The 14,656-nt window shown below is 38.7% G+C and overlaps 1 protein-coding gene across 1 annotated transcript; it reads right to left on the bottom strand.

The window, feature by feature from the left end:
* Positions 1 to 946: 946 nt before the first annotated feature.
* On the bottom strand, positions 947 to 14,292 carry LOC134824771 (uncharacterized). Its single transcript, XM_063836747.1, has 5 exons — positions 14,205 to 14,292; positions 13,640 to 13,725; positions 13,169 to 13,299; positions 5,014 to 5,606; positions 947 to 4,791 (listed from the first exon to the last, which is right to left on the bottom strand). Exons 1-5 carry the CDS (start codon positions 14,290 to 14,292, stop codon positions 947 to 949), a joined length of 4,743 nt encoding a protein of 1,580 aa, XP_063692817.1.
* Positions 14,293 to 14,656: the final 364 nt, after the last annotated feature.

Consider the following 14,656-nt stretch of genomic DNA (forward strand, 5'->3'; position numbering starts at 1 on the left):
TGCTGATTGCTCACCATTCCACTGCACCTTTTCTTGTACATCATCGTAAAGGTTGAGAGCTGATTCAGATTCTATTATTTTCTGAGTTGATTTCAAAGAGCACAGCAGCGGCCGATGGTCTGATAGGTCGGAGAGCTCAAGGACTTTGAAATGTTTGATTACATGTCGTGTGTCGTTTGATAATGCCATGTAGTCCACAATACTAGTTCCATTGTATTGGTGTGACGTCGATTCGCCAAATATGTCACCTAGAGTGGATCCATTTAGGATAGACATATTACAGCTCTGAATTAAGTCTAGAAATTTTTTACCCCGGTCATTGATGACAGGGTCCCTGCTTGCTCGTTGTTTGTGGTAAGAAGGGTAGGACTCGATTTGACCTGTTGTGAATTCCTCATTGCAGGGTTGAACCGCTTCATCTGCGTTAAGGTTACCTGTTCTTGCGTTGAAGTCCCCAACTAGAAGTATCGCTTTGGTCTTAAGTGACGCAATGAATTCAAGAGTATGCCCCATTGTGTCTACATCCGAGCCCAATGCGAGCTTTTTTATTTTGTAAGATGAGTTGGGAGGAGAGTCATACACATTTATAAGCATTAGGTCCTTGCTGAGCCCAGTAGCTGTAGTTGAGATATTTACAGCCAAGATGTCTTGTGATTCACACATAATAGGCCTCACAAATTCACTAATAGATCTGTGAACACCGATACAGAGACCGCCTGATCGTGAGTCAGACCTTAGTTTGTTAAAGCATTTATACTGGGGAAGCTCGACATTCCCTTTTGTTTCTTGGAGGCAGAAAATTAAACCGCTGGTTAGAATTCTGGTGAATTCATTTTGATCCGTTTTCTTCCCAAGGGTTTGGTGATTAATGTCGTGAATATTCCAGGAGAGGATCGACAAATCACAGTTTTTGTATTCTACCTCACTATGCCTTTTCTTGTGATCGTTATTCATGTAGTGAATCGTTCCGTAGGGTTCTGTTGTTTGTTTGTTTTGATGGTGTTTGGATTCCTACCGAGCGCTGCAGACTGTCTCTGAGACGTAGCCAAAGCCTAGATTGTCCACGTTCACTAAGTTGGATACTTGCTTTTCCATTGTCATCGATTTTTCTTTCTATGTATCCTCCTAGAGAGTCGTTGTTGGTTGTAAATAGGCGATCCTTATACTTGTGGGAGGTTCTTTCGCAGGATATAAATTCCCTTAAGGTGTTGTTGATCTGCCGTAGTCTACTATTGGTTTCAGGGTATCCTGGTACTGGTATCATAAGCGAAACACATAGTTTGGTTGAGGTATTCTCTAGAACATTGTAAATGATCTTTTTAAAGTTATTTGTTATGATGTTGCCTTCTGTGTTACACAGCACGTCACCGAAACCAACGTGAATAACTACAGTTTCTGGTTTGACTGCCTTGATCCGTGAAATCAGATTTCCGTTCTTGATGGTAGATTCAGCAGATTTTTCTTTTAGACGGCTGATGTCAAAGACTCGTGAGAATTTGTCTTGCTCGAATTTGTCAAAGTAAGCATCATGCACAATGAGACATTTGTGTGTATTGAACTTTTTGCTTTGACTACTCTTTGGTCCAGTAAACGGAAGATTAGCTTTGCAGTTGGTTAGGATGTTTGTTTTCCTCAGCTGGTTTGTCTTAGGATTGGGAAGTAGATGTTTTCTCGAATCAGAGCTTGTTGACATATTCCAATCTGTCGAATCATCAGGTGGGGCGTCATTCTTTTTGTTTTCCTTAGTTTTTGTGCTGTTCAGGATTATTTTCTCTGATGTGTTGGTAGTTTGAGGGAGGTCCTTTTCCGCGATTCTGAAGATTCCTGAGTTTTCCGTCATAGCACAAGCATCCTTTTGTGGTTCCTTGGCCGTTGAACTAAATGAAGACAACTCTGTGTTGTGGTGCTTCATGTTATTCAATTCATTAGTGCTTCTGGTTTTTTGAGCCCCATTGTTGTTTGAGGACTTTTCCTTTTCTATTCCAGCTTTGCTTTTAGCTTGATCGAAAGATTTGTCTTTGGTGGACATTCCTCTCATTTCTTTTAAGGAGGATTTCAGTTCCTGGTTGTCACGCCACAACGCTGCTAGTACACAAAGTATCATTGTTTGTTGACGCTGTGAGGTTTCTGCATACTCTGGTATGCATTCTCGTTTAGCAACTTGCGGAGAAGATGTTGCATTATTATTGACCTTAGTTGTGGGATTCATCAGGTCAGTAGTTACACTCTTTTTCGTTTTCTGCACATTCGGCTCTAGGGCGTCGATTTTGTTTTTCGTTTTAGTGTAATCTTTTTTCATTTTACTGAGAGAGTCTGTAATTGTGTCCAAACAAGTTTGCTGGGTATTGAGAGTTTCGAATATTAGTTTGTTGTTTGCTTCTAATCTTTTGTTTGGCGGGGGAGTTTTTGGGTTGGCGTGTTGCTCCTGCATTGTTCTGGTTCGGATCGCAAGATTTTCGATGATTGCATTTTGCTTACATATGTCATCTTGTAGTCGAAGTAGGCATTCCTGGAGCACCTTCAGAGGGCCTTCTGTTATGGACTTACAAGAGTCGCAGTTCACCAAAGTATCAGTTTGATTAGATCCTGTAGATGTACCAACTTTAGATGTTTCCTTTTTCTTTTTTGCGCGCTTGTTTTTAGAAGTAATGGGTGCCTTTTTTTTCTTTACGAACTCTTTCAGTTTTACGTCTGAGTTTGAGTTTTCTGCTGGTGTTTCCCATTCATCTGCGCTATCTTCTTGCGAGCTGATACCATCTGAGCTATCACTCAGCATGGTTGGTAGAAGCTTGGAGGTCTTTTCATCATTGCTTTGGGCTCGACCTTCTTGGGTATCTAGTATTCGTTCTCTGAGAAGCTTTTTCTTAGCTGCATCCGTCAGAGATGCAGTTTTTTTAGAGTCTAATCCCAAGTGAAAGAGTTCACCGTCAATCAAGGAACCTTTCATTTTCTCTACCATTCCTGAGATGAACGATTTGGAAGCTTGGGCTTGTTGTTGATTTACCAGCTTTACGAGCTGAAGTAGGGAGGCCTGATTTTTCAAATTGTTGCCTTGGGACTTTAGGTTGCAGAATTTAAGCCACTTCTTAATCGCGGCTGATTTTTGTCCCTCAATAATGAGTTCGCAGGTTTTCTCTTGAAGGAAGACATTAGTTGTGAGAGCTTTTTGTGGTTCTACGAAAGCCTCCTTTTTCGAAGCATTGTCTCGTTGTTCAGCAGAACCTGAGTTTTCAGTTTTAGTGAGTTGGGTCTCTGTCAGCAATTCATTCTGTTCATCATTAGTTGCGGGGGATTGGTGATGATTCGGAAGCTCTTCTCTGGTTTCGGATTGGTCAGATCCTTCATCTTTAGTGACTTGTGTATCTGCCACCATTACTGACACATTCAGCTCGTCACTAGCGGCCGGGTTTTCAGCTTGTTCCATGGCGGTTACATCTTTTGTTAATTGAGTTCCAGTTTCAATTACTTTACAGTCTGTATTGAATTCTCGTCGCTGTAGTTGAGTTGGAACGTTATCCTCTTCTCGTAAGGTATGGTGTTTAGGTGAAACAATTATGTGGAAGTCGAGGATGTCAGCTTCTAGTGCATTTTCGCGTGCTAGGCTGATGAGCATGCTTTCGGTAGTTTTTGGCAGGGCAGATATAACGGCAAGGTTGGTCAGTTGCACGTCGAAGACATCCATCATTGCGATGTTTAGCTTCTTTGGTATGATATTCAACGCACGCTCCCTCCCCATGTGCAAACAGATCATTGGGTCTCCAAGTCCTCTATCTGTTTCACTGAGGTCTATCTTGAAGTTTCTGCCTTCCATACTGATAATTTCGAGAGAGTTGAACATTGGGGATGTCTTCTTTATATCTATTTGCTGGTAGTGTGCATTAAGCTTTGCAAGTAGGTAGAGGAGTGGGTCTGTGACAGCTTCCTTGTGACAAAGATCACTGCGCTGTTCTTGAGCGGATATCCTGTTTGTAATTGAGTCCACAACCTCTTGGTTCCATATTACTGCGATCGATTGATGGCCCAGTTTATGGTCAGCTTTCAGTTTGAGGTCTTCACTTGTAGTGCCACCCATCGGGTAGCTCTTCCTGTTTAGCGTATTTTCCAGTATAGTGACTAGGCTCGCCGGGGTGAGGTTGGAGTCTCCATTTAGGAAGTCGTGTTTGATGTGGATCAGAGATTCTCTCCCAGCAGAGCAATCATGGTATCCTTCCTCGTTAATTCTGATACAGCCTAGTTCATGTTTTGGAATAGAGAATGATTCAGCAAAGTTAATGTCAGATTCTGATGGGGACCTTTTCCGCACAGGTGTTGCATTAAATAACTCCTTGTCGACCTTTAGCCGAAGACGTTTCTTCACAATTTCAGCAGGGGGGTATGGGCCTACTGATCTCGATCTCGGTCGGATTCGACTGAAACGGGAGTCGTAAGGGGATAGCAACATCCGTTTCTTGCCCGAGTGAATGGGCAGTGGGGTGATCTCAGGGGCTCCTATGCCTGTGAAGTAGCCATCGATTTCTTCATCATTTTCTGACTTTGGTCTCTTGGCTGGAGTTATGTGAATGCTCGGGGTTGGCCAGGACTTTGTGATATCAAGTCGTGCTATTTGGTTTTGATAAAGAGGGGAGGGTGGTGTTCTGTTCCCAGAATCTTGTTCATCATCATCCTTTTCGATGAATTCTATTACTTTGTTTTTGAGAGACTCACTGACGGTCGTCGGGGTTTCTTCAGTGAGTGGTGAAACCACGGGGAGATGACAATCTCTTTTCAGTGGGGTGAGCAGATGATCGCCATCTGTCTCAGAGATGGTGGTTGTGTCAGCACTGTTGCCGAAAACCCAGTTGTTGGCGAATCCAAGTATTTTGAAAAAGGATTTTTCAGACACCATGCTGACGTTTGATTTTTCGTTGATACTGATGTTGTTTGAGGTTTCAAATCTACCGGGTAAACTTACACGTTTTTTGTTGCTATCGCGTTTATCCTCGGTTTTGACATCTGTATTTGTTTCACACTGACTGAGTATCTTCTGTTTACTCTTTTTCGGACCATCTCCATCATCATCATCTTCCTCATTATCGTCTCCTATCAGTTTACTGTAGTTTGCACGATTTCCTATGGGTTTTCTACTGGTGACTCTGAGTCGTTGTGAGGTGTTAGAACTCGTGGAGTCAGACGAGCTTTGTTTGCCAGTATCATTACCTGAGGATTCGTCAGTGTCCTGATTTGCGACTGATGTGGCTGCAGAGTTAAATGTATATCCTAAAACATGTATTTCTCTACATTGTACATGTCGTGTACTGAGTTCGCAGCTCACTCTCCCGGAAGTAGCACAGGGAGTGTTGGTATAAGGTGTAGTAAATTTTACAATATCTACCCGGGCTAGTGGCGGGACTGACACCGCGGGCCGGCCGGGTGGCGAGACTGCGGCTTCACTCCGCTCAGACCGCTGCTTTTTGCATACCTCTGCAGTTATGCTGTTTTGACTCAGGATGGGACACAAGAAATGGGACACAGAGTATAGGTTCTGGCAGAGAATTGACAAAAAGATGTAAGAATTGTGCGTGTCAGGAGTGAGAGGTTGCCTGTTCGAACCCGGTGTGGTGATTGTCCTAGTATTATGATATACATTGTTAGGGCTAGAGTTTAATAGTTCAATATATTTCATACAACAGACCATCAAAATACTCCATGGGGGTGGGGGGGGGGGGGGGGGGGGGGGGCTTGCCTTCCGAGATCGCATTACAAAGGGGAACCCTCTAGTCCAAAATCGTATATTGAACTTCGAAAACCGAAAAAAATATTTTCGACTCATTATAATGATCAGGGTAGCTACAGGGGTGCCATAGTGCAAAGAAATTGCTACTAACTGCTACTAACTGCTACTAACTGCTGCTAACTGCTACTAACTGCTATTAACTGCTGCTAACTGCTACTAACTGCTACTAACTGCTACTAACTGCTGCTAACTGCTATTAACTGCTGCTAACTGCTACTAACTGCTACTAACTGCTACTAACTGCTTGCATTGCGCGCGCCGTTTGCAGCAGTTAGTAGCAGAACTTTTTTCCTATTTTGCTGAGAGTAAACTGATTTAGATCATTTAAAATTCAATTTTAATTCTGCGTTTTATATACAACGTATGCTGTAAAATTTATAATTCTGGCGTTGTTCGATACGCTAAGGACCCCAGATACACCTTACTAGACGTATTTTTGACTGTAGAATCGATCAAAAGTGGTTTTAAGATGATTGGACTGACTTTTTGGGGGTAAAATTGCAAAAAACCGATTTTTGGGCCAAAAATAGGCCAAAAAACCATGTTTTTTGATATTTTGAGCAAGTTAATTTTGTTGGCATGTCGGCAAAACTTGCCAAAAACTGATTTTGGCCACGTGCTGGCCTAATTTTGCTTACTTCGATAGAAACAATAAACATGTGTAAATGAATAATAGAACTAGCAATAATAATACATTTATAGTAATACAATGTTTACCAAATGTGATGCCCTCCAACATCATACGTGAATGATCAAAAATGTTTAATTTTAACTTAGTACTTTTGAGTTATGAAAAAAATACGAAAATGGCGAATAGTCCTGCGAAAAATAGCACGACAAATAATTAATTTTCATTTTAATAATAGGCATGTAACCATGAAATCCTGGCGTTTATTACGAACATGACCCACATTTATAAAAAGATAGTTCTCCACTCAATACCTTAGATGGCAAGTACGTACGGTACAGGGCTTTAAGTACGTACGGTACAGCTACTTTTAAAGGTACGTACCGTACAGGCCCTATAGGGTACAGCCTTTTTTGGGATGTAAATGTAACTTACTTTTTTCAAAGTCAGTGGAGTACTACTACTTGCAATGTTCCTTTGGCTTTAGTATTATAATAATTTTATTTGAGGGAGTAGTCGAAGAGAAACATGAATTATTAAGAATTAACGAGCAGTGACAGATAAAATCAGTATCACATTTTAATGTGCTTATTGGAGTAAATAAACACTAGTTTTTCAGCAAGCTGAAGCTTCAGCCTCAGCCTTCTTTTATTCATAAGATATTCGTAGTCTCTAAAGTTTGTTTCACACAATGAGGATGCCCTCAAAATCGCGTAAACAACATCTGCCCACTTTATCAACCAACATAGTTCAAAGCGCCAAATCTAATGTCACATGGTCCAACCCTTCTGGAACATTTTTTCGCGCACGTATTGTACATTAACTGCTCTAAATCTAATGGAATTAATTGAAATGCAGCGATGAGCGAATTCAGCTTCCATGAAATTGTCGTGTGAACGTGGTTTTTGTGCATTTTTTCGCAATTGCAAGCACTGTACCTTTCAGCCCAAGTTTAAAAGTACGTACCGTACAGCTAATTTAAAGGTACGTACCGTACGTACTTGCCATCTTAGCTCAATACCTGTCTAGACTTAAGTCTGCTAAAAGAAGTTCGCGGTTCTCTTAAATGGTAATTGTCTCTCCATATTTATTAAACCCTTTAACGATTAAGTATATTTATTATTTAAGGGGGATGATCATAGAACTAACGCAAGCAAATCAAACTCCAAGCTAATCAAACCACCAATTCAACATTTTAAGCAAATGTTGAGACAGGATCTTTCCAATATTTCTCGATGATCGATCAGTCATATAAGGTGTTCATTTATCGCATGGGACGCTTCGTTTATTGTTTATCGCAACCTATTTATGTTGATGAATATTAAGTTTGAACTTTTTTAAACTCGTGATCAATCACTTACTACTGAACCAGAACTTTGGTTGTTATAACCTCCTATTCTATTCTAGTAGAGGCTCTTACGGGCATTGTCTGCTCGATACGCTAAGGACCCCAGATACACCTTACTAGACGTATTTTTGACCGTAGAATCGATCAAAAGTGGTTTTAAGATGATTGGACTGACTTTTTGGGGGTAAAATTGCAAAAAACCGATTTTTGGGCCAAAAATAGGTCAAAAAACCATGTTTTTTGATATTTTGAGCAAGTTAATTTTGTTGGCATGTCGGCAAAACTTGCATGGAGATAGCTATAACACAGCCGCACAAGATGATATAAAAATTTGAAAAATCCCTCTATTTTTTTGGGGGTAAAAATGCAAAAAAGTGGTAAAAATTTTGACTTTTTTGCTTGAAGTTTGAATATTTTTTTGCAGTTGTATTAAATCAATCCAAAAATAGTCACATCGTGTTTGCCTAAATGTTTCCTTTCCGAGAAGTACCCACTTCATATACTTTATCGAAGTTTGAATATTGTCACTCCGCAAGCGTTTTTGCCAAATTTTCGACGCGCACTACGCGCAAAAGCATTTAGTTGTTATCAATTGGCACCCGCGCGTTCATCATAAATTTCAAACAGCTATAACTCAGCGAGATTATGTCCGTTCTAGCTCATATTTTCACACCAAACAGAAAATAATGTGATCTTATTGCTGACAAAATATGAATATAATCACTCTATTTGCCTTAGAGTAATAGACTGTCAAAGTTTAAAACGCGCATTGGTATAGCACGTGACTAATAAGGCCAAATTTATACTTCTTAACATATTATCGATCCTTAGACATCATACTATTGTGTCCAATTAGCGGTTAGGTCTCTAAACTCGTAGCAGAAAACACGTCTTTTTGCCCGTAAGAGCCTCTACTATACCGATATAATGACCTCAGCATCGAATCCTTTTTGAAAGAGTTTAACCGTTCGTTCTGTTGTGCTGTCTCCCTGTCCTTATACTATGGATTGTTTCGCAGCCTTATCCTCCAGTCTCCATCATAACAATACCATTCTCATTGGTAAAATGATCTTCATCGCATGCCTCTGGATCTTTTGATACAAAAGATATCGAGCCTTTTTCTTTATCCTTTTCAATTTCCAAGATATTCTTTGAATTCAAATCCTCGTCTTGAGATGTTTCGCATTCTTCAGGAATAGTTTTCAATATCATATGCATAATAATGAATTTACTTGGGAAACATTCTGTTTGTTGGAATATTTTAGAATTCTCAGTTGATATTTCTGTTTCATTCAAAGGAGCAAAATTATTTTTAGTGAAATCTGGTTTTTCAGTAGACTCCATAGTAACATCATTTTTGTACAAAATAGTGGGAACTTCCTTGTTGACAGTTTTGTTATCATTATACGTTCTGATTTCTTCATCTTGTCCTGACAGCTCATTTTCATTAAGAGCGGATTGTGGAGTCATGGCGACGTTTCTTTCCACGTCTCTTTTCCATTTGTTAGCTATACTTATACCCACTTTGTTTATCGATAATGAACACCGTCTTACACAAGACATGTAAAATAGAGATACCCAATATCTAAATTTATTTACCGTCAACTTGACTGTCGCGATTATGGAATCATGATATAGAATGGGATTTATCACCGAATTTATTGGTAGAATCACTATCGAAGATATTGGATACAAGGCTGCAGCATCCATTAATTCAAAAGAATGCAGCACACACACCGACATAAAAGGGACCCAACAAAAGAAATCTGTCGCGATTATGATAGCTATTTGATGATGGGTGTCCTCTTTATCTCTTGAGCGTCTATTCTGGTCTCCATTATTGCACCTTCTTGCTCGTTTCTTTGAGCTCTTTGTAAAGAACAAAACTTTACTGTAGCAGATAACTATGATGATGAAACACACAAAATTCAGGATTAGATTTGACCATACATAAACTTTTTGTGGGTCTTCTCTTGATACAAAGTATTTGAACAGACATACGCCATCATTGCCATAAAAATGAACTTTCCGTCTCCCTATACCTCCATATTGGTTTGAAAACATTTTGCTTATCAAGTTATTGATTTGTTCCCAAGTGTACACAACAGAGCCAGCGATTCGTCCATAATATTCGTTTATCTTGTTAATGTGTGTGTGTCTTTGGTGACAAATGCTGGAAATATTGTAATTTTTGAATTATATGTCATGCCATTGACAAAGATATTCTCATAGCGGACTATTAAGGGGATATAGGCCAGACAAAATGATGCAATTGAAATAATCGCGATGATGATGACCATTTTTGCACCTGCATATTTGGAGGTCATTTTTTGAACTTTTATGATACCGATAGCCCTAAAGATGCTGAGAATTGTCATCGAAAAGAGGGATATTTGACCACCGAATGTACTGAACACTCCCAAGAAAGCACACCCATCACTGGATAACCAATTAAATCGTTCTTTACAGTACGATTCCGCAAAGATGACTGAGTCTAAAATAGCAATGGTTAACAGGTACAGTCCCGTTATTAAATCTCCAACATGAATGACAGTTGTCAGAGCTTTATTGTTCAATGCCGACGTGAAATGTCTGGTTGCCAGGTGTCTAAAATTCTTAAAAAGTTTGACAGAGTTTAGGATAACTGCCGCAAAACCAACTACCCAACTGGAAACCTTTAGAGAAAGTTTTGAAATAATTGTTCTTCTACAGTCCTCATTGCACTCGTCGCTGTAGTCAGCACAATCTATTTTCCCATCACATTTCTGGCCCCTTTCAATGAAACGTTTTGAAGATATGCATAAAAAGTTGTTAATGCATGTTTTTTCATCTGAGCTATCACCACAATCGTCAACTAAGTTGCAAACTTTGTCATAATCGACACATTTATCATTTTTGCAGAGAAATATATCATTTTGATATCGTCCACTTTTCTTGTTTTTATTCAAAAAGGTCAGGCGATTCTTATTCTCTATTGTGAAAACCCTGTCCTCGTATTGGTTATCAATCATACAAGAGTCATATTTAAGTGGTCGCAATGGACAAACAGGCTGCTCTTTGCATCTTTTCAAGCAACTAAGATAAACGTACACTCTTCCATATACGTTTTTGCAGTCTACGATGGTCTTTGGTAAAACTATCGTTGGTATACCGTTGAGTCCAAAAATAGAGACTGGCAAGAAATATTCTTTGACACATTGTGATATATAGTGACCTAAACTCTTACTCACTCCAGCAACACAATGCATTAGAAATTCCAATGGCTTTGCTTTTCCAATGACGATGGGGTTCGTGAAAATATGTTTGGATGATTTAGTCTGACCACAAACTCTTGCATGATCACAAATGTCATGACCGTTACACAGATCTTGGAACGTAACAAAATTGTATGATCTAGGGCTGCAGATGTAAACATCTTCACATTTACTACTGTCAGGCACATAACGAGAAAATCTGCCGATTCCACATGTTGGCCACATCTCTGTTTCGTCCTCTCCGTTTAGACAGTCTTTACTTCCGTCCATCAGCCAAGAGATGGGTATAGAAAGTTTTGTGTTATGGCGATATCTGCGGGAACATGTAGACAAAGTCATTATGTCACAGATCTTAGATGTTTCATCACTTTTATCGGAACAATCCGAAATTCCATTGCATAATCGATGCTTATGGACATTACAAGAGCGAGTGGTTCTCAAGCATAAGCTGTCGAATCCATCATCGCACAAACCTGGCTTCTGAACGCAGGTGGCAAATTTAGACACCGTAGATGGGTATCCGTCAATCATACACCGCACTACTCCTCTCATTGGGTCCGTACAATTAGTTTGGTCCATATAGAATTTGCAGTATGGTGCATACAGAATTTTATCAACGTGCTTCTTATATCGAGTTAATAATTCAGCAACATACAACGGGTTATAGATTATTAGCGCAGAACATCTGGTGAAATTGGAAAGCCTCCGGTATGAGATTGATGATTCTATATCCCATGAGACCCACCATTCTGGAATGCATTGTTTGCTCTTTTTGACATCTTCATATAGTTTTTGATAGGCAACGTTTTCTTCATAATCCCCGTAATTTATGACACTGTTTCCATAAGGTGTTATATCAAATAAACCATTCCTACCAGTATATAGATCTATCATATGATGGTTGTACACGGAACAATCGATTTCATCCTCACCACTTTCGCAATCAAGTCTGCTATCACATATTTGTTCCGTTCTTATATATGTCACATTATTGTTACTTGTGATGTTCACACAAAATATACCATAACGATGACCATTACACAACGCTTCATCAAGACAACTATGATCTTCACATAATCCATTACATGTAGTAACATCAGCAATACTAAAATCCGATAGAGTTATATTTGCTTTGTAAAGGGTAAAAATCTTAGGTGTTACTTCCCCAATCTCTTTCTTAAAATATGTGCTACATAAAGATTCAGAAATGTTTTCTTGTGCGTTCATGGTCAGTTTGTTGGTACAACCTTGATATACACGAGGATCGTCAGAACAGATCTTTGTTACACACTCGCGAGGGAAATTGTTTGTTGAATTCAGTCGCTTACGTGGAAAATATACGTAATATTGTGAGGCCGAATCGTAGCATTCAATGATTTCAAAATGTGCGTCTTTTTGACAAACATTTCTCAGAAATCCTTTAGTTTCGGCAATGGTACACGCTCCTGAAATAATTGTATGAGAAATAACGATATCAATTTTGCTTTTAAACCAGTGTGGAAATCATTTTCAGCCGAAAATAAGGTGAAAATAAGAATAGACTGAAAATAAGTGTCGCATTTCCATTGTTACATTTCTTTAATGTTTATTTGACACAACAAATTAAAAGAAATACGCTAAGATAAATATAACATATGAAGGACTTACCGGGCTGTATATTGCAAAGAAGTCCCAATGAATAAAAATCATATATATGACCCTGCCTGATCTCCAAGGAATAAGCACAGTTATCGAAATCACTTTCAGTTTCATCACAAGCTATATTTGTCATCACTCTATGTCTCCAAGGTTCTTGTTCATCATCTAATACACTGCTCCTATGTTAAGAATTTTAATTTTATGAGAACATTATATGTGCAGAACTCTAATTCGGCGCTTGTTTGAACGAGGTTTTAATTACTTTTTGTGGGAGCAGTTTTCAAGTTTAGGTTGAATTTTATCTGATATTTGAATGTTACATACTATTAGGGATAAAGGAGGCCGTATTTTGAAGCAACTCAAATTTTGCTCGTTTACAAACTTTATTCATTGATGGATAATTGAAATTAAATTATAATCAAAACTATACTAAGTCAAGCTTCCCGCGTTAACAGAAACACATTGTTTAGCATCGTCACAAAATTTGTGACAAGCTGTAAAATAGTTTTAAATATAGCGTTACTTACCAGGCTTCTATCGCATCCCAAAAGTACGAGTTATCTAATTCAAACCAATCCTCAGCATAATTATAACCAAGCTCTTTGCACATGACATTTGCTTTGTAGTCTGAGAAGTTCGACGGGGAGACAGTTACTGTCTGAAAACAAAAACATTTGAAAAATATTATAACATTTTAGATACATATATATGTTTTTGTTCGACTAGGCCAAATAACGTTAAAGTATTATGTGGAAACACAATTTGTGCTGAAAATCAATGTTTTTACTTTTAGTGACAATTTTATAAATGTTCATGAACAATTTTCATTTCCAATCTCTCTCAATGTTTTTGGATGCACATTTTTATTTCTTGAGCTGGTGCAGTTAAACACGTTTTAAAATACACGTAAATAGTCGTTTACGGTGCCTTATTAGTTACTTCCAGAAAGACAGTTACAATAATACAATATAAAGATATAAACAAATTAGTAGTCAAACCCGGTTAAGCACTTTGACCAAAACAACTCCAGCGCTTCCATTGCTCGGTTTACCATCTGTCCCGTAAAGAGCAAACTGAACTTCAGCTGTAATAATAAGCAATGTTTTAGTCTTTAGACGATTATCAAATACACAGGATTCATTTTTTCAATTTAAATAAATTAGAACTTTTCCAGTCTGATCAGTTCATTTGATATTCTATATTTTCCATTTTTGGCGGACCCACTTGATAAAATATATCTACAGCTGTACAATTTGGTCCCAAATATAGATGCAATTTTGTCGAGTACACTCAAAACTCAATAAAACTATCTTTTGATTCCCCGAAATGTGCAAGTTATCTGTTTATCTAGATAAAATATATTTTTATCGGTTTACAAATTCACTAGATATTACCGAAAATACTGCCACAATACAGTGAAATTTGAAGGAAATATTACTATTAATGGTTTTGCCTCTCTCTGTTCCCAAGTAATCCAAGAAACAGTCCCAAACGTCTTCTAGTATGATAGAAGAGGTAGTTTACTTGGATGTGAGCTTGAGAGGTTTATTTACATTTGCATACCTATGGGACTGTAGAACTGTAAAACTGTAGAAATCCAGAGAAGGTTATTGACATTGTTCTCTTGAGGAGGGTGCTGGCATTTTACCATTCTGGAGACGGGCACGAGCACGTTACTGTTAACAGGAGTCAAAAATATCGACAGGGCACTTAATCGAATTCCAGTGAAACATTGTCTTCAGGAGAAGGAATCTGTTGCTCCAAGTTATCAACAGGAGAGGAAACGGATCATTGAATCACTTATGCTCTTCTGTTCCCAGGAGAAAGAAACTGTTCCGAGGAGAATTTGTATTTGGTGCACTACTAATGCTGTTCTCAGGAGAAGGAAACCGGTGCTCTACTGTTTTGAAGAGAACTGATACACTACTGTTCTTAGGAGAAGAAAACTGGTGCTCTACTGTTTTGAAGAGAACTGATACACTACTGTTCTCAGGAGAAGGAAACCGGTGCTCTAC

Source organism: Bolinopsis microptera, chromosome 13 (genome assembly GCF_026151205.1).
Source record: "Bolinopsis microptera isolate Bmic1 chromosome 13, MBARI_Bmic_1.0, whole genome shotgun sequence".
Lineage (NCBI taxonomy): Eukaryota > Metazoa > Ctenophora > Tentaculata > Lobata > Bolinopsidae > Bolinopsis > Bolinopsis microptera.